General features: G+C 44.3%; 1 protein-coding gene across 1 annotated transcript in view; it reads left to right on the plus strand.

Moving 5' to 3' along the window:
• The first annotated feature begins 9,234 nt into the window (after positions 1-9,234).
• rxfp1 (relaxin family peptide receptor 1) overlaps positions 9,235-20,888 on the plus strand; it is a 173,643-nt gene continuing 161,989 nt past the window's right edge. The window contains 5 exon segments of the mRNA XM_070862488.1: positions 9,235-9,315; positions 13,588-13,689; positions 13,914-14,020; positions 16,838-16,842; positions 19,799-19,948. Of these exon segments, the coding sequence (XP_070718589.1) occupies positions 9,235-9,315; positions 13,588-13,689; positions 13,914-14,020; positions 16,838-16,842; positions 19,799-19,948 (445 nt within the window).

The following is a 20,888-nucleotide window of genomic DNA, read 5'->3' on the forward strand; positions in this document are numbered from 1 at the left end:
TCCACTGTAACATAGTGATCAATCAGTTTTCCATTCTCTTGATTTAAAAATAACTGAATCCACATATTTCATATATAATCTTCCTTGGTTGGCTGAAAATCTCAAACTTCTATCTAACTTTCCATATTTTCATCATCTAATGTACCCATGTGAACATTTTACACATATTTACAGTCCATAACCAATCACGATAAGATATGTTGCTACCTTTAGATCTTCTCGGTTCACCGCAGCACCATCGGCTAGCTCATAATTCACCCACCAATGCTGAAACTTCCAGATCTGTACTGGTTTCCAGTTAGGAGATGTAAATAGTCAGGCTATAGTTCTGACAGATATTTCAGTCAACTAACACTTGCAATTATACTGTGTTTTTCAATTAAATGAGTGCCTCAGAACACTTTACAAGGTGGAAAAGTGAAAGTCAAACAGGAAAAGGAAGAATTTTGGTGGGGTGAGTCCAACAACACAGTTGAACAGATTGATTTTCAATGTTTTAATGCAAGCAAAGTGATTGGAAAGCTATCAACAAATACTTGTCAAATAAAAAGCTAGGGGCGGATTTCTGGGGGTCTTCCATTTTTCTATTGCAGCTTCAACGGAAAAGGTACACAAAGCATTGAAAAATGCCACTTCCATGGCTCTTCTGCCAAAGTTACAGTGGATGTGGGAAAACCAAAGTTTCCGCTTGGTGCACTGATTTTTTTCAGTGCAATTCGCCTAAAATTAGTCAAACCAGCGCAAAAGATTGTTAAATTTTAAGCACAAATTACATCCAGCACAAATCAAGTTACCGCGATCTATTGCACTAGTTTAAAAAACATTGCGCTAGAAGGTAGCCCTGCCCACTAAGCTGGCTACACCCCCAGGACAAATTAATCAGCATTGGGAGTTGCCACTAATTGTGTTCATTTGCAGGCCTTCGAGGAGGCTCTAAAGATTAAGCTGGTTCTTTTGGGCGCAAGGACGCTAATAGGTGGGTATCCGATGAAATGTATCCCAGGCTGTTAAGAGAAGCAAAAGAAGAAATAGCCGAGGCTCTGACCATCATTTTCCAATACTCTCTGGATACAGGTGTGGTGCTGGAGGAGTGAAGGACTGCTAACGTGATACCGTTGTTTAAAAAGGAAGAAAGAGATAGACCAAGCAATGACAGGCCAGTCAGCCTAACCTCGGTGGTGGTAAAATTATTGGAAAAAATCCTGAGGGGCAGGATAAATCTTCATTTAGAAAGTCACGGATTAATCAAGGGCAGTCAGCATGGATTTGTTAAGGGAATGTCGTGTTTGACTAACTTGATTGAACTTTTTGAGGAGATAATAAGGAGGGTTGATGAAGATAGTGCATTTGATGTAGTGTATATGGAGTTCAGGGAGGCTTTTGAAAAGGTCCCACATGGCAGACTAGTCACGAAAGTAAAAGTCCATGGGATCCAGGGCAAAGTGGCAAGTTGGATCCAAAATTGGCTCAGAGGCAGGAAGCAAAGGGTAATGGTTGATGGGTGTTTTTGTGACTGGAAGGCTGTATCCAGTGGGGTTTCACAGGCTCAGTACTAGGTCCCTTGATTTTTGTGGTATCTAGCAATGATTTAGACTTGAATGTAAGGGGTACAATTAAGAAGTTTGCAGATGATACGAAAATAAGCTGTGTGGTTGATAATGAAGAAGAAAGCTGTAGACTGCAGGAAGATATCAGTGAACTAGTCAGGTGTGCAAAACAGTGGCAAATGGAATTCAATCCGGCGAAGTGTGAGGTAATGCATTTGGGGAGGTCAAACAAGGCAAGGGAATACATGTTAAATGGTAGGACACTATTGTAGAGGAACAAAGGGACCTTGGAGTGCATTTCCACAGATCCCTGAAGGTAGCAGGCCAGGTAGATAAGGTGGTTAAGAAGGCATACAGAATACTTGCCTTTATTAGCCAAGGCATACAAGAGCAGGGAGGTTATGCTTGAAATGTTTAAAACACTAGTTAGGCCACAGCTAAAGTACTGCATGCTGTTCTGGTCACCACATTACAGGAAAGATGTAATTGCACTAGAGAGGCTATTGTAATATAAAGCTCCATCGAGTGGACTACTGCTCCACCTAATGGACTACTGTGGCAATGCTGACATTGCTTTAAATACAATAAAAGCATCAGGTGACAGGTCACCTGACAAGTTCCCGAGTTGAAGTCATCTTGTAAGTGTGTGTTTGTGATGTCGCAGAGAAGATATCACATTGGCAATGAGGATAGGATATCTGGATACGCCAGCTGAAATTTTTGTTGTTGGATGATTCCAGCCAGTAAAAATAAAAAAGGGAAGGTGGCTCAACCGTGGCTATCTAGGGAAATCAGGGATAGTATTAAAGCCAAGGAAGTGGCATACAAATTGGCCAGAAATAGCAGCGAACCCAGGGACTGGGAGAAATTTAGAACTCAGCAGAGGAGGACAAAGGGTTTGATTAGGGCAGGGAAAATGGAGCACGAGAAGAAGTTTGCAGGGAACATTAAGGCGGATTGCAAAAGTTTCTATAGGTATGTAAAGAGAAAAAGGTTAGTAAAGACAAACGTAGGTCCCCTGCAGTCAGAATCAGGGGAAGTCATAACAGGGAACAAAGAAATGGCAGACCAATTGAACAAGAACTTTGGTTCGGTATTCACTAAGGAGGACACAAACAACCTTCCGGATATAAAAGGGGTCAGAGGGACTTGTAAGAAGGAGGAACTGAGGGAAATCCTTATTAGTCGGGAAATTGTGTTGGGGAAATTGATGGGATTAAAGGCCGATAAATCCCCAGGGCCTGATGGACTGCATCCCAGAGTACTTAAGGAGGTGGCCTTGGAAATAGCAGATGCATTGACAGTCATTTTCCAACATTCCATTGACTCTGGATCAGTTCCTATCGAGTGGAGGGTAGCCAATGTAACCCCACTTTTTTAAAAAGGAGAGAGAAAACAGGGAATTATAGACCGGTCAGCCTGACCTCAGTGGTGGGTAAAATGATGGAATCAATTATTAAGGATGTCGTAGCAGCGCATTTGGAAAATGGTGACATGATAGGTCCAAGTCAGCATGGATTTGTGAAAGGGAAATCATGCTTGACAAATCTTCTGGAATTTTTTGAGGATGTTTCCAGTAAAGTGGACAAAGGAGAACCAGTTGATGTGGTATATTTGGACTTTCAGAAGGCTTTCGACAAGGTCCCACACAAGAAATTAATGTGCAAAGTTAAAGCACATGGGATTGGGGGTAGTGTGCTGACGTGGATTGAGAACTGGTTGGCAGACAGGAAGCAAAGAGTAGGAGTAAATGGGGACTTTTCAGAATGGCAGGCAGTGACTAGTGGGGTACCGCAAGGTTCTGTGCTGGGGCCCCAGCTGTTTACATTGTACATTAATGATTTAGACGAGGGGATTAAATGTAGTATCTCCAAATTTGCGGATGACACTAAGTTGGGTGGCAGTGTGAGCTGCGAGGAGGATGCTATTAGGCTGCAGAGTGACTTGGATAGGTTAGGTGAGTGGGCAAATGCATGGCAGATGAAGTATAATGTGGATAAATGTGAGGTTATCCACTTTGGTGGTAAAAACAGAGAGACAGACTATTATCTGAATGGTGACAGATTAGGAAAAGGGAAGGTGCAACGAGACCTGGGTGTCATGGTACATCAGTCATTGAAGGTTGGCATGCAGGTACAGCAGGCGGTTAAGAAAGCAAATGGCATGTTGGCCTTCATAGCGAGGGGATTTGAGTACAGGGGCAGGGAGGTGTTGCTACAGTTGTACAGGGCCTTGGTGAGGCCACACTGGAGTATTGTGTACAGTTTTGGTCTCCTAACTTGAGGAAGGACATTCTTGCTATTGAGGGAGTGCAGCGAAGATTCACCAAACTGATTCCCGGGATGGTGGGACTGACCTATCAAGAAAGACTGGATCAACTGGGCTTGTATTCACTGGAGTTCAGAAGAATGAGAGGGGACCGCATAGAAACGTTTAAAATTCTGACGGGTTTAGACAGGTTAGATGCAGGAAGAATGTTCCCAATGTTGGGGAAGTCCAGAAGCAGGGGTCACAGTCTAAGGATAAGGGGTAAGCCATTTAGGACCGAGATGAGGAGAAACTTCTTCACCCAGAGAGTGGTGAACCTGTGGAATTCTCTACCACAGAAAGTAGTTGAGGCCAATTCACTAAATATATTCAAAAGGGAGTTAGATGAAGTCCTTACTACTCGGGGGATCAAGGGGTATGGCGAGAAAGCAGGAAGGGGGTACTGAAGTTTCATGTTCAGCCATGAACTCATTGAATGGCGGTGCAGGCTAGAAGGGCTGAATGGCCTACTCCTGCACCTATTTTCTATGTTTTTATGTTTCTAGAGAGGTTATTTGTGTTGCATAGCAGCTAAAAATCCAAGGAAAATTTCAAGCACACTTGACTGAACTGATGAGTCCAAATGGCCACATCTATGGGAATAATAAGGCGCTTGGGTGAATTGCAATGCCACCGAGAGACTTTCGGAGCGTATGTGGAGCAGCTAGAAATGTTTTTCACCGCGGATAGTACCATCGAAGTCCCCGGAAAACCGTAACCGGGTGGTGTTAGAAAAAAAACGGGCTATTTTCCTGACTGAACTAGATGTATGAAACCCTGAAAAATTTGCTTACGCCTATCAAGCCAAAAGAAACATCGCTTACGGAGATAGAATAGCACTAAAGTCCTGAACCCCTGGAAATTGCTGAAAGTTATCGTTTTGGAATACGAGGTCAGTTAATTGACCAAAGTATCAGTGTAGCATTAAAAAAGCTATCCATTCACTGTCATTTCGAAAACTTTCAGAACCGAGCATTACGTGACCACGTTGTTTATGGGATGGAAAATGAAGTGATCAGAACAAGTTGTTGACAACCCCTAACTTGACTTTTGATTTAGCTTGTCAGACAGCTATGTCAATGGATATGGCCGACCAATACTCCCGAGAATTTCGTACCATTTCCAGTTGTCAGACAACCGAGGTGAATTGCCTGCAGGTTAGAAGTAAAAGGCAGTTGGGCCCCAAGGCCTCAGCAACTGGCCAAAGTAACAGAGCATCGAAGTCATGCTATCGATGACTGGGACAACACATTGCTCAAAGTGGTCCATATGTGAAGGCAAAGTGTTTCTTCTACAAGAAAACTCGGCATCTTGCAAAGGCATGCCGACTGAAGAGTAAATCAACTTTCAAGGCTATAAGTCAAAATCCTCAGAGACTACATAGCATGGAAGAAAAGCAACAGAACGAGGAGATACACACATCAAGGGTACAAGGGTACCTAACAGTGATTCGCAAATTATCGTCATCCACGTAGAGCTTGCAGGAACCAGGATACCCATGGAAAATCGACACCGGTGCATCCATTAGCATAGTATCGGAATCGCTATAACTCGACAAGTTGAGTGATTTCCCCTGGAGAAGTCAAAGATAGTGCTGTGAGACTAAGGAGAGAAAATCCTGATAGTAGGGACGTATCAATGTACAGGTGAAATGCAAGGATCAATTTCAGAGCTTGACTCTCTTAGTAGTGGCAGGAGACAAGCCTGCCTTACCAGGTGGAAATTGGTTGGGATCACTGAAGCTGGATTGGAATGAGATTTTTCGTGTTGAAACGAGATTTGCATCGAAGGATAATGTCATTAAGAAGTATACGAAAGTGTTCTGCGAAACAGGTAGTCCAATACAAGGCTTCAAGGCGAGTGTCAGTGTACAGAAGGACGCGAGACCAGTTTACTGCAAGCTACGTCCCATACCATAGGAGAGAGTTGCACTCAAGGAGAGAGTTGAGCAAGAACTCAAAAAACTAGAGACTGAGAACATTATCTCTAAGATAGATCTATGTAATTGGGCTCCACCTATTGTTGTTATACCTAAGTCAGATGGTAAGGTAAGGTTTTATGGTGATTATAAAGTAACTGTAAACCAAGTTCTAGAGGGTAATCTCCCCAATACATTGCCGAATATAGAAGATTTGTTCACAACGCTGACAGGTGGTCAGATCTTCTGAAAGTTAGATCTCACAAGTGCCTACTTACAACTTGAACTAGATGAGGAGTCCAAGTCATCTTGACTATAAATACTCATCTCGGCATATATCAATTTAACAGGCTACCGTTTGGAGTGTCTTCCGCCCCTGCCATATTCCAAGATGTGATGCCCAGATTCTGCAAGGCATTGAAGGGGTAGTATATTATTTGGATGACATACTTATTTCAGCACCAAACGGGCAAATCCATAACATATCAAATGAAGTGGTCAAATGGCTAGAGAAGCACAGAGTACAAGTGACTGCTTATAAGTGTGAGTTATTTTAAACCTCAGTGGAGTACTTAGGGCACAGAGTAGACAAAGATGGTTTACGTCCAATCAAGGTAAAGCTGGATGCAATTAGAAATTCATCCACTCCAAGAACTTAGAGCATTTTTGGGTCTTTTGAACTATTATGGGAAGTTCCTAACAAATTTGGCTACGGTCTTATATCCACTGAATGAACTGTTGAAAAAAAAAGATCCATTGGAAGTGGTCAGAAGAATACGATGCAGCATTCAAGGAGTGTAAAATCCAATTGGTAGAGAGCACCATGTTAGTTCACTATGATGTATCTAAGGAAATCAAGCTAGCATGTGATGCCTCTCCGTATGAAGTTGAGGCCGTGATCTCTCATGTACTCCATAGTGGGGAGGAGAGACCAATTGCTTTTGCTTCACACACTCTCATTGCCAGTGAGCATAATTATGCACAAATCGAAAGGGAAGCTTTGGCATACATTTTTGGGGTCAAGAAGTTCCGCAAATACTTGTATGGTCATAAGTTTAGAAACATAGAAAATAGGTGCAGGAGTAGGCCATTCGGCCCTTCGAGCCTGCACCACCATTCAATGAGTTCATGGCTGAACATGCAACTTCAGTACCCCATTCCTGCTTTCTCACCATACCCCTTGATCCCCCTAGTAGTAAGGACTACATCTAACTCCTTTTTGAATATATTTAGTGAATTGGCTTCAACAACTTTCTGTGGTAGAGAATTCCACAGGTTCACCACTCTCTGGGTGAAGAAGCTTCTCCTCATCTCAGTCCTAAATGGCTTACCCCTTATCCTTAGACTGTGACCCCTGGTTCTGGACTTCCCCAACATTGGGAACATTCTTCCTGCATCTAACCTGTCTAAACCAGTCAGAATTTTAAACATTTCTATGAGATCCCCTCTCATTCTTCTCTTGATATATCAGTCCCACCATCCCGGGAATCAGTCTGGTGAACCTTCGCTGCACTCCCTCAATAGCAAGAATATCCTTCCTCAAGTTAGGAGACCAAAACTGTACACAATACTCCAGGTGTGACCTCACCCAAGCCCTGTACAACTGTAGTAACACCTCTCTGCCCCTGTACTCAAATCCCCTCGCTATGAAGGCCAACATGCCATTTGCTTTCTTAACTGCCTGCTGTACCTGCATGCCAACCTTCAATGACTGATGTACCATGACACCCAGGTCTCGTTGCACCTCCTCTTTTCCTAATCCATCACCATTCAGATAATAATCTGTCTCTCTGTTTTTACCACCAAAGTGGATAACCTCACATTTATCCACATTATACTTCATCTGCCATGCATTTGCCCACTCACCTAACCTATCCAAGTCACTCTGCAGCCTCATAGCATCCTCCTCGCAGCTCACACTGCCACCCAACTTAGTGTCATCCGCAAGTTTGGAGATACTACATTTAATCCCCTCGTCTAAATCATTAATGTACAATGTAAACAGCTGGGGCCCCAGCACAGAACCTTGCGGTACCCCACTAGTCACTGCCTGCCATTCTGAAAAGTACCCATTTGCTCCTCGTTACTATCATTACGAATCATAAGCCACTGACTGCAATCGTCCATCCAAAGTCCTCAGTTCCAACCTTAGCTGCAGCCCGAATGCAGAGATGGGCTTTGATTTTGTCAGCATATACGCATGACATTGAGTACAGATAATCAGCTGATCACAGTAATGCTGATGCTATGTCTAGGGTGCCATCCCCAACACAACTTACACCCAATAGGGAAGAGGTGTTCTATTTTTCACACTGTTGTATATGCACGCCTGTTTACAGTGTGATGTCTGTAACACTGTTATGCAACACTGTACACCAGAGGGTGCTGCTACTGGAGACCAAAGGGTTACCTGCACACTGTAGGTAACCCAGTATAAAAAGGAACTCACAGCTTGTTGTCCTCACTTAGGAGCTGCAAATAAAGGACTACAGGTCTACATAGTGTAAGTATCATACCCTGCCTCGTGGAGTCATTACTAAAGGTGCCTACATACACAACAACTGGCAATGGGAATACGAGGTCACGAACCACACGCTCAGCATGTCGAATCTCAGCATCTTTCAGCAATTTACCGATGGGGAAGATTGGGATGCTTTTGTAGAAAGATTGGTACACTTGAGGAGACTGGCTGCACCGTGTGACTTTGGTGACCACCTAAATGAAGCACTAAGGGACTCTAAACCAATGAGAGCAGTGCACCGCATTGACACTTCTAAGGGCAGAAACGCTGCCCCGAGTCCCGCAACCCTGAGTCCGCCACATGGGGCAAACCGGCTAGCCCCGTGCTGGCGCTGTGGAGGAAACCACAGGACCCACTAGTGCCGCAACAAAGACTATGCATGCAAAGAGAAAAGGCACCTTCAAAGAATGTGCAGAAAAAGCTGTACTCACCACGTCTTTGGTGAGTTGGAAGATCACCGGGGCTCCGACACAGAGGAAGGTGAAGTTGCTGAATCCCTGAAAGAGTATGGAACTCATACCTGCTCCACCAAAAGTTCTCCGTGGATGATGAAAGTAGATGTCGATGGGTTCCAGGTTCTATGGAGAGCGACACAGGGGCGAGTCAGTCTGCGATGAGTCAAGCGACCTTTGAAGAACTTTGGATGAATCCTGCCAATCGACCACAACGGCATCCTGTCCAAGCGAAGCTGCTCCCAGGCCTCCGGGCTCCGGCAATCGACTTCGAACATGGATCCATTGCAGCATCTGCAGGTTCCACTGACCCGCTTGACTGCCCACAGCACCCCAGCGAAATCTCCGAGACCGAGGATCCAATCTCCACTTTCCGTCCGGGGCAGCACTCCAAGAGGTGAACGCGTCGAAAGAAATGGATTCCCGACATCCAGGGTCGAACCTGTGGAAGGAAAGACCACCACAGCCTACCTGCAGGAAAGCCAGAAAATGGTTGCCACAGCACAAGGAGAAAAACCAAAAATCAAAATGACCGTGGCCATACCACGAGAAGCATTGGAGGAGCATCACGTGACACCAAACGGCTAATCGGATTTGAAGGCTCCCTTAAAGGAGACCGGTAACCAAAAAAATTTAAAGGGGAAGTTTCAAATATTTGAGTACATGGACTTTAAAGCTAAAGATGCAATTAAAGGTTGCAAGTATGAAAATGTATGCAATGTAACCATGAATTGTGATGCTGGTTCAATTAATGTGACTAATGAGATGAATGCAGGTGTCAGTAAGGTTAAGAATAAGTTTATTATGCTTAACAATAATGATAAAGAATGTGAAATGCCGAATGTAACCATGTCTGTTGAAACCAGGACACCCAAAAGTGATGCAAATGCTAGAATGTATAATGCAGGCTCAACCATGTGTGATCAGAGCCAAGGTGTCATGTATACCGGTAGGACACTGCCAAAGGACATTGGGTCCTACAGGGACCGTGCTGATGCCAATGGAATCCCCTTGTGGGAGACCCCCAGGTCCAGCAGGCTACCTGACCATGTAGCCTGGACCTTTGGAACAAATGTGATGCCCCTTGCAGGACACACACAGCCACACAGCCAGTGGGAGCACACCCACGACAAGGACAGTGGTCAATGGGCAGCCCAGCCACCACCAATGGCAGCCTGCACCAGACCAGCGCTACAACCCCTGGCCACCAGGGCCAACACCAGGAGCATGAGGCTAATACCCTCCAGCTTCCCTGGCAAACCTGGGATGACCTGACCCTCACCCCAATTGGTGGACAAGGAGCCCACCCAGTCTTGTGGCTCTGCCCACCACCCCACAACAATGGTGGACAAGGAGCCCACCCAGTCTTGTGGCCCACATCACAGTGTATACACACGACCCACTGCTGCCGTGGCTACCCCCCCATGAGGGATCCCACAACAGTGACACCCATATTGTCTGTGTCTGAGGGAGGGGAAACGTACGAGGCCAGCCTCAAGCACAGGGGTCACATCTGGCAACCACACAACTCTCACCACAACCTCCCATAGCCCACCACTGATCACCTCCCTTGGGCATGACAATAAGGATATGAAAAATGCTTAGGGGGGAGTGGTGTTGTGTATGCACACCTGTTTACTGTGTGATGTCTGTAACACTGTTATGCAACACTGAATGTACCCTTACACTGTACACACCTTACCTGTATACCAGAGGGTGCTGCTGCTGGAGACCTAAGGGCTACCTGCACACTGCAGGTAACCTAGTGCAAAAAGGAACTCACAGCTTGTTGTCCTCACTCAGGAGCTGCAAATAAAGGACTACAGGTCTACACAATTTAAGTATCATACCCTGCCTCATGGAGTCATTACTAAAGGTGCCTACATACACAACACATAAACTGAAGAACTGCCAGTCACAGCTGAAGAGATTGGTAGAGCAATCAAACGTGACCCAGTTATGTCAAAGATCTTTAATACATTGCAAATGGCTGGCCAAACCAGGTATCAGAGAATGATATTCATCCATACTTTGTTCGTAGAAATGAATTATCAGTGGATAAAGATTATATCATGTGGAGTGCAAGAGTGGTTATCCCAAATAAATTCAGCTCCAAACTATTAGGAGATCTCATGACCAGCACCTGGGAATGTGCTTGACCAAGAGTTTTGCACACAATTACTTATGGTGGCCAGGCCTAGATAAGGATATAGAGTACATCATTAGTCAGTGTACAACATGTCAATCGGTAAGCAACAAACCACCACCAGTACCATTACAGCCATGGAAATGGTCTCCCAAGGCGTGGCAAAGGTTACATATCGATTTTGCTGAGCTAGAAGGACAGCAATTGTTCATTGTTATTGATATCCATTCGAAGTGGGTCGAGGTGTTTCTGATGCGAAAAATAATAACTAAAGCATTAAACAATTTGCGAAGATTATTTTCTTCATATGGTCTTCCAGAAGAATTTGTATTTGATAATGGACCACAATTTTGTTCGGAAGAATTTGCACAGTTCACGAGCAGAAATTGTGTGAAACATGCTAAAGTTCCACCATACCATCATCTTCATAGGCAGTCCCTCGAAGCGAGGATGATTTGCTTCCATGCCAAAAAGGAATAAGTTCACAGGTGTTTCAATGAAGGACCTAATATTCCAGATCCCGAACTATATCTTGGAGGGTGGAAGATGCCTGTGCTTGGATTTTTTTAACGTGTGGTGGCCGTTGCACACCACACGGGCTTGACAGAGCTAGGTCTTGGTCCAGTGGCAAGGATTACCCAAGACGACTGAAGACCTGCTCTGCTGCACGGACCGAGTGCGCACACATATAGCAGTGTGGGCTGGCCCGTGCTGCCCCTGTGCCCTCGGCTCTTCTGGGCCCGAGACTCACGCCTCTCCTGGACCCCGGTCACTTCCTTCTGCAAACTCTTGCCGCTCCATTGCCCCTCCTGCTGTGCCTGCCCACACTGCAATCAGCGACCTGACTTTGCAGCCGTCGCCCTCCTGCAGTGGTATGCCGCCGCACGCTGCTCCCTCTGATGGCCCCAGCCTGCACATGGTCTTGCAGGCCGGGACTGTGCCGATTTCCACCATACCACCCTGCTTCAAATGGTGCAGCAGAGCGAACAGTGCAAATTGTAAAACGTGCCCTCATCAAGCAAATGTTGGATCCAAATCCAAAGAAACGGCAGACCCCCATCAGGTGAAGGAATTTCCCCTCAAATCCCCTTTAAACCCCCTACCAATTACTTTAAATCTACCCCCTGCTTCTTGACCCCTCTGCGAAGGGAAAAAGGTCTGTCCTATCTACTCTAGGCTCCTCATAATTTTATATACCTCAATAAGGTCTCCCCTCAGCCTCCTCTGTTCCAAATAAAACAAATCAAGTCTATCCAATCTTTTCTTATAGCTAAAATTCTCCAGCCCAGGCAACATCCTCGTAAATCTTTGTACCTGTGATATCTTCTCTACGACATCACAAACACACACTTACAAGATGGCTTCAACTCAGGAACCTGACACCTGATGCTTCTATTGTATTTACAGCAATGTCTGCATTACCACAGTAGTCCACCAGGTGCAGAAGTAGTCCACTCGATGGAGCTATATATTATAATTACTTCTTCATTAAAGAGGGAGAAGTGTAACAAAATAATCATTGTACATAACTTGCATGGTTATACATAACAAAAGATATGGACATATTTTGCCATATTTACAAATCAAACTTAACCAATTGTTTTCTGTTTTGAAGAGGATACCCAATCTCGAACAGAACTTTCCAAACATGGTGTCAAACTTAGACTCATTCTAGGCTGAGCCTGAGGAAAGTTTTCTTAAGGACACCAACACAGTCCAGCACATTTCCCGGTCTAATTAGAGACAGCGGGTCTGGTGATATCATTTGATAATGTGTCATCAACCGGTTTCCTTAAAAGGGACCATGACCAACTTTATTTTGACATTTGTGCTGTCAGTGTTCTACAGCATTGAAGTGCTGCAAACACTGACATTGACCATGCAGATGTGCAGAGCTGCACCCAGGTTCTCCCATGACTCCCTCCATATGCTTATGGAGGGAGTCACAGCACACAGGGAGGTCCGTTTCCCTACCCATGTGCGGAAGAGATCTCTCCAGGACACCAACACAGCCTGGTTGCACATTGCAAAGGAGATGAATAGCAGGGATGTGGTTAGGTAGACCTGGGTGCAGTGACGCAAACCTTTCAATGATCTCATTAGATAAAGAAATGTTAATACAAAGCCACACTCATCTTCATCCTGCTATGCCTCTCATCACATCCCCATAACACTGCCCTCCCTACCCTACCCCTGCACATCCTTACTCACACCAACTTACCTTGCACGTCCACCTATCCCTCTATGTCTACATTATCACATCCCCATCTCACTAGCTACCAGTCACACTCGCCTTCATCCTAGTGCAATCATACCAAATAACAACAAACAAGGGTGTTTTATGCACTGTTCATGTAAAATTTCTGCTAATGTGGTGTCAAACATTGAAACATTTATTTTCAAGACTTTGCGTTCTTGGACAGATTTGTGGGCACCTTTGGAAGTGGTTTATTGAGTTGCAGTGAATGGTGAGACATAACGGTACCCTCCCTCCACAATGGCGATGAGTATAAAATGAATGGCTTGGGTATTGCAGGGATGCTTTATGGTGTTGGTGTGGGGTGGTGCCAACCTGGCACATCATGTAGCAACCAGAGTGTACAGCATCAAGTGAAGTAAATGTGGCCATGATGGGGCCATCCCTGGCCTCCCAGGCAGCAATGTGCTTGGATGCTGATGCCCTCTGTTCTGTGCAGCATCAGATGATTGCGGAGCAGGTTGGTGCTGTTGTTGGTGCTATTGGTGTGCCTGGTGCTGCTGGTTTTGAGGGTGATCATGATTGGATTCTGAGGACCAAGGTGAGACAGTATAAACGGCACCCATGTTGATAGCACAAATGGCAGGTGAAGTAGAGCTGACAGAAACATTCTGTCAATGGTGAGAGAGTTCGTCCAATGAGGTGATACTGGATGGTGAGTGGAAAGGGAATAGCCTGCAGAATCTGTGCTGGAAATGGACTGAGAAACAGCTTGTGGCTGAGGAAAGTGATGTTCTGTCAGGTGGGAGCTTTTACCACTTGAAGCTGTCAAGTAATCAGCTGGAGCAATGGTCGCTGAACTTCTTACTCGGGTTGACAGCCATGACCCCCGAACAGCATGGTTCCCATGGCCATGAAATTAAAGTGAAAAGGTAAGTTAAAAAAGCCTGTTTATGAAGTATCCACTAGATAGTAATGAGATTAATTGGGTCGCCTGCCACTGCCTGTTGGATCTGCTCAGCACTGACGGACTCGACATTTGGTAAAGGTGGGTTGCCCACTCAGTTGCAACGCTGAATTTTTATGTTCAAACCCATTCACTTGAATCATATTTTTATTCTCGTCTGCACATGACCAGAACCTTATACGTTTTTATACACACATCACTCTGACATATATTTCTACTGAGTGTCAGTTTCCCCCTAGCTCAGTTAGTACTAATAAGGTGGCTGAAATCACCTCAAATCATGTTGCTCACTTGACCAAATGCTTCAATAACTGAATAGTTGGCCGTGAATATAGAAAATATCTCGCTTTTGTGCTTAGGCAAAAATAATCACCTGGGTGGAGTACATAAAGGAAAATTAGCCAAGAGGATTTGGGCTCCATTACAGCTCTGCAGTCTTTCTCAACTGGTATTCCTTTATTTTTACATGTGTAATTTACTCTGTAGTTTTTCCATCTTTGCCCTTTATTTTCTTCTGATAAATTTTTAGTACGTATACATTCAGATTGTTATTGTAGTTCTCAATAAACAAAATTATTACTGTACAAAGGTGCACATTTGTAAAAAGCATTGACCACAGGAAAAGCATTTGGCAACCTATTTTTGGTTTAGGCAGTGAAAAGGCAGAAGAGACCAAATAAAATATCTCCCACTTTATCATGCAGATGGAATTTCTTTAAAATCATAATGCATATGAATCTCCCTACACATGAATAATCAGAGCATTATTCTTTGTAAGCACTGTCTAATGTTTCCTAATCTAAACTCCATTAGATGGTTTCTACTCTCTCCCATCCAAAGGTCAAAGACACAGCTGTGTGGAACTTGCACTTGAACAACAAAATCCACTGATTAAAAACGTTACAAGTTTATTTGTGCACTCCAGAGCGGTCAATCCAATCAGGCGAGCATAGAGACTAATGGGGCAGCTTTTGCCTTATCCACTAAGAACACCTACTGGAAATCAGGCACATGAAACAATGCGCAAATTTAAAATATGATTTCCCAGAAAGTAAGATTCCCTATTGGGAGTGCAAAGTTCAAAAATTGTACAGTTCAATGAGAGAAGCACATTTCCAGCTGTTTAGTTCTTTGAATCCAGCATCAATCACTATATCTCTTTCTGTCTGTCTCTCTCTCTCTCTCTCTGTCCCTTTCTCTCTCCTTCTCGCAATAAAGCACATATTTATTACACTATGACCTAGAAATTCGGGTCGTTTGCGCTGGGGGCGCTAACGGGGCGCAAATTAGTTTGCAACCAGGTGCGGCATTGTTAATGACTCCTGGGTGGGAGTTTAGCAGCGGCAGCACAATGACATTGCATCCCGATCTCATCCCCGTGCACATTGCCTCATTAGCATCCCGGCCCCAAAATTGGCTTTTTCCCCTCACAGCAGCACCGGGTGATAACAGCGACAGTTTCAGGGGACACGTAACGGGCGGCCGGCCGCTACTGAGGCGAAAATTAAAGGCAAGGTGGCCGAGTGCAAAAAAAACTATCCTTTTTGTTCTTTTTCCTCACGATGTCGTGGCTGCGATCACGCTGCTTGAGTGCTGGGTCTCGAGCGGGGTAGGGGGAAAGCCCGGGACAGGGAGTCCTAATCTTTCCTTGTGGTGCCCTGAGGAGGCCTCCTGCTCATCCTGGCCCCACAATGAAAGTAAAACAAAGATTCACTTATCTTTTTGGGACTCTTCTGGCCCCGGCTCCTCTTCCCACTGGGTTAGTCTGTCAGGAAAGCCACAATGACTTCCACCTGCTGAACTCTGGTTAAATTGTACTCGTGCCCCGATTATGTCATCGCAGCCCGATCTGCATATTTAAAGAAGGACTCTGCTTGCTTCCAGTAGGTAACCCACTTGCCTGCTCAGAAGGGCAAAAGAAAGAAAAAGATAGAAAGACTTGCATTTATATAATGTCTTTCATGGCTTCAAGACGTCCTACATTACAAGATGTCCTGAAGCGCTTTACAGCCAATGAATTACTTTTGAAGTGCAATCACTGTTGTAATGTAGGTTAAGATCAGAACCCACAGGAAGACAGGGGTATCAGTGCAGAATAGTTCTCCAGACTATTTTAACTGCACACCTGCCCAGTTTCTGTCGGACGAGCTGGGTTAAAAAAGGACCCAAAGCAACTGATCGTAAAATCTCCAAAACCACAGTTACAGTATTTTGACACAAGAAAAATATCCCCACTACAAGCTGATACATTACAGGTAGGTGCAGTGATTTCCCCCAACATGGTAAACCTATGATTTATACCTCACCTACACTGATTAAAGCATAAAATAATTAGCACAAATAGAGATGTTAGGGTAGAATTATGCAACATAAATTGTTCAATGGCGGTATCAATCCAGTGATGGGAAGGAGGGGAGGGGTCAGGTGCAGTCAGAAAATGAAGTGGATGCTGACTCCACCAAGTTTCCATATTTTTTAAATGGGCAGCAAATTTCTCTGAAGGAGGAGAGTGAACATTTCTTCATCCACCCTCCTTACAGCCCAACTGCAATTTGGGGGCTACCCTAGACATTCTGTCATATACACTGACCTTAGGTCCATCAGAACCTACATCTGCTGAGAGTAGATGGCTTCCATTCTGGGATTAATGGTGACCTTAAAGGTGCCATAAGAGATAGCAAATTATTTTACAGAGATTGATTGCTATATTTAATGGAGAAAACAGCAAAAATAAATTGGCACCTTTGAACTCTTCACCACACTAGATTCTGGCTCCTTTTAGGTTAGGTGAGTGGGCAAACGCATGGCAGATGCAGTATAATGTGGATAAATGTGAGATTATCCACTTTGGTGGCAAAAACACGAAGGCAGAATATTATCTGAATGGCGGCAGATTAGGAAAAGGGGAGGTGCAACGAGACCTGGGTGTCATGGTACATCAGTCATTGAAAGTTGGCATGCAGGTACAGCATGCAGTGAAGAAGGCAAATGGTATGTTGGCCTTCATAGCTAGGGGATTTGAGTATAGGAGTAGGGAGGTCTTACTGTAGTTATACAGGGCCTTAGTGAGGCCTCACTTGGAATATTGTGTTCAGTTTTGGTCTCCTAATCTGAGGAAGGATGTTCTTGCTATTGAGGGAGTGCAGTGAAGGTTCACCAGACTGATTCCCGGGATGGCAGGTCTGACATATGAGGAGAGACTGGATCAACTGAGCCTGTATTCCCTGGAGTTTAGAAGGATGAGAGGGGATCTCATAGAAACATATAAAATTCTAATGAGACTGGACAGATTAGATGCAGGAAGAACGTTCCCGATGTTGGGGAAGTCCAGAACCAGGGGACACAGTCTAAGGATAAGTGGTAAGCCATTTAGGACTGAGATGAGGAGAAATTTCTTCATTCAGAGTTGTTAACCTGTGGAATTCCCTACCGCAGAGAGTTGTTGATGCCAGTTCATTGGATATATTCAAGGGGAAGTTAGATATGGCCCTTACGGCTAAAGGGATCAAGGGGTATGCAGAGAAAGTAGGAAAGGGGTACTGAGGTGAATGATCAACCATGATCTTATTGAATGGTGGTGCAGGCTCGAAGGGCCGAATGGCCTACTCCTGCACCTATTTTTTATGTTTCTCAAAAATGGCAGAATGCCACTGCCAAGACTCCACTGGCTCAGTGAGTTGGGTGTCCCTGTTGCGCAAATAGCCGCCACCATTATTTTAAAAACCCAATCTCCAACTTCCGGCCAAAATGGACATGAAATCAGCCAAAGCCGGCATCGGGGGGGGCCTGAATAATTTTTAGGTTCAAGCCAAAGTTAAATGACGCCATCGAGTTGTGTGCAGCCCGCTACAGCTCAGTGGTTGTGGGAGTATGAGAAATTGGCTGAGCCACCTGACCGATTAGGGAGGTGATCCCAGGGTGCCAGAGTTTGTTCCCTGGCCCCACAGAACAAAATTATAAATCAAAATCTTCCTCAGCCATTTTTTAAGTTGCCTCCAGAATGCTACCACTGAGCCAAGGCTAACACCTGAAGGGATCCCTTTACAATTCCCCACTCCCTCCCTATTCTTGCCATTAAATTGGAGAAAAAGTCAAGAAAACCACTAGCTTCTGCATTAATGATATGTGGATCAGTGCGTGTGGACTATTGAAACCTGAAACCATACCAATCCCACATCCTAATGATCTAATACTGTAGGGGTTCTCATGATCATCCAACATAACTTCATTTGCTCCATGTTTCTAGGATTTCTGCAGCTCTTCTGCTTATGTTACAACAGGCAATCGGGAGAACTCCTGTGGAAATTTATCCCATTGGGTAGGGGGCGGTGGGGTGGAGGGGAGGACTGGAAAGCAGTCGGGAAACCCAGGAGAATGGGGTTTCCCACAGGTCCTGCCAAATTTAATGGCTCGGCCTTTGGAATCGCTGTGTCCAGCCCACAGCCAGCCAGGTGGCGGGAGTTGTCAGAAGGCCAGGTAGGCAGTTGGGGGGAAAAGGGGGTGTGGGAGCAAAAGTCTATATTACCTGAATACCTCGATATTCACTCTGTGCGGTCATGCTGGGTTAAAAGTTCAAACAGTTTCCTGCTGAGCATGGATTGCAAAATGGGCTAAGAAGATTTGGGGGAAAGGATGGCTTCAGGGGAAAGATAATGGTAGGATATGTAAGAGTCATTCAGCCATATCTAAATGTGTCAACTTGATAACTCTGTTTAGGTTTTATTGCGTATAGTAAAGCAATTAGAAAAGTTGGGTACCTAGTTGTTTAGTTTATATTGTTATTCTGTTAGCATTTGTATGTACCTTTGATGTACCAGGATGTATTGGTACTATGCATAGAATGTAGTGGTCAAAGGCAAATTTAGTACAAGAAATGTAAATGAACACTAGAATCATGAATGGTGTGATGTCTCAAATACAGCTAGCATACACTAGTTTTGTGAAGTGTGTGTCTCAGTAGCTCGCTCCTACTGAAATGGTGTAGTATGAAAAATATCGGAGCTCTCATTCTTGTTTTGTGTAGTATGAAGTTTCATTAAAGACCTGGTCCTGCATTACTACAACTGACTCTGTGTGTGATCTGACGTTTAAAACAACGAAACAAAAAAGAACAAGAAAGCAATCCAAGAGGTTAGAAGGCTGGGAAGGTAATCGGGGTTTGGAGGGGAGAGGTCATAGGCTGGGGCTGAGGATTGAAGGCTGGAGGGGGGATCGGAAATCGGAGCTCTCATGTGGGGGGGGGGGTTGTGGTCGGAGGCCTTGGCAGGGGGGTCGTGGGGAGATCGGAAGGGTGGGGGATTGTCCAATTGCAGGGGGGTTGGCGAGGCAGGGACACTGGATCCAGAAGGTAAGTGGAAAGGCACTTACGTCCTGAATCCAGCAGTCCTCGCCTCCTGAAGCCTGGGAAACCTGCTCACTCACAGCTACATTTAAAATGGTGGATCACTATGAGGCACACAGCCTCATTAGAATATTTCAGGTGCCAACCCACCTCCTGTGAATGGATTGGCTGCCCACCCTCCCCATCCCGTCCCACCTTCATTAAAACCAAAAGTGGGTGGGTTGGAGTCGGGATTCAGATTTTTAGCACTTTCACCTCGCATCGCCAACCACAACCCACCTTTTTTGGGGGGGCTTGCCATTGACACATTATATCGTTAGTGACTTACAACCTTAAAGTTAGAATGACATTAACGACCAAATATTTTCATTAAATAGATTGTTTTTCTTATCATGTTTGCAGTTGCTTTTAATGTCTGGGAGCTGCATAGAGAACGCACTGGATGTTCTCTTGGATACTTTCCTTGCGGAAACATTTCAAAATGTTTGCCTCAACTTCTCCACTGCAACAGTGTGGATGACTGTGGGAATAAAGCTGATGAAGAAAACTGTGGTATGTATAAAATTAACTACATTTTCCTGTAAATACAAAGAGAAAATGTTGCTCCGCGATGATCGGCTTTAATTGCATATGAAATGATTGTTATATCCTTCAATATGTTCATCATCAGATATATTGTTCTTTCAAATTGACCCAGAAATTATTTCAGAGATAAAGGTGCAGCAATAGATCCATTTTAATGCCCACTCAGTTGTAACGCTGAATTTTTATGTTCAAACCCATTCACTTGAATCATATTTTTATTCTCGTTTGCACATGACTAGAACCTTATACATTTTTGTACACACATCACGCTGATATATATTTCTACTGAGTGTCAGTTTCCCCCTAGCTCAGTTAGTACTAATAAGGTGGCTGAAATCACCTCAAATCATGTTGCTCACTTGACCAAATGCTCCAATATCTGAATACTTGGCCGTGAATATAGAAAATATCTCGCTTTTGTGCTTAGGCAAAAATAATCACCTGGGTGGAGTACATAAAGGAAAATTAGCCAAGAGGATTTGGGCTCCGTTACAGCTCTGCAGTCTTTCTCAACTGGTATTCCTTTATTTTTACATGTGTAATTTACTCTGTAGTTTTCCCATCTTTGCCCTTTATTTTCTTCTGATAAACTTTTAGTACGTATACATTCAGATTGTTATTGCAGCTCTCAATAAACAAAATTATTACTGTACAAAGGTGCACATTTGTGAAAAGCATTGACTGCAGGAAAAGCGTTTGGCAACCTATTTTTGGTTTAGGCAGAGTGAAAAGGCAGAAGAGACCAAATAAAATATCTCCCACTTTATCATGCAGATGGAATTTCTTTAAAATCATAATGCATATGAATCTCCCTACACATGAATAATCAGAGCATTATTCTTTGTAAGCACTGTCTAATGTTTCCTAATCTAAACTCCATTAGATTGTTTCTACTCTCTCCCATCCA

This window comes from Pristiophorus japonicus, chromosome 2 (genome assembly GCF_044704955.1).
Source record: "Pristiophorus japonicus isolate sPriJap1 chromosome 2, sPriJap1.hap1, whole genome shotgun sequence".
NCBI lineage: Eukaryota > Metazoa > Chordata > Chondrichthyes > Pristiophoridae > Pristiophorus > Pristiophorus japonicus.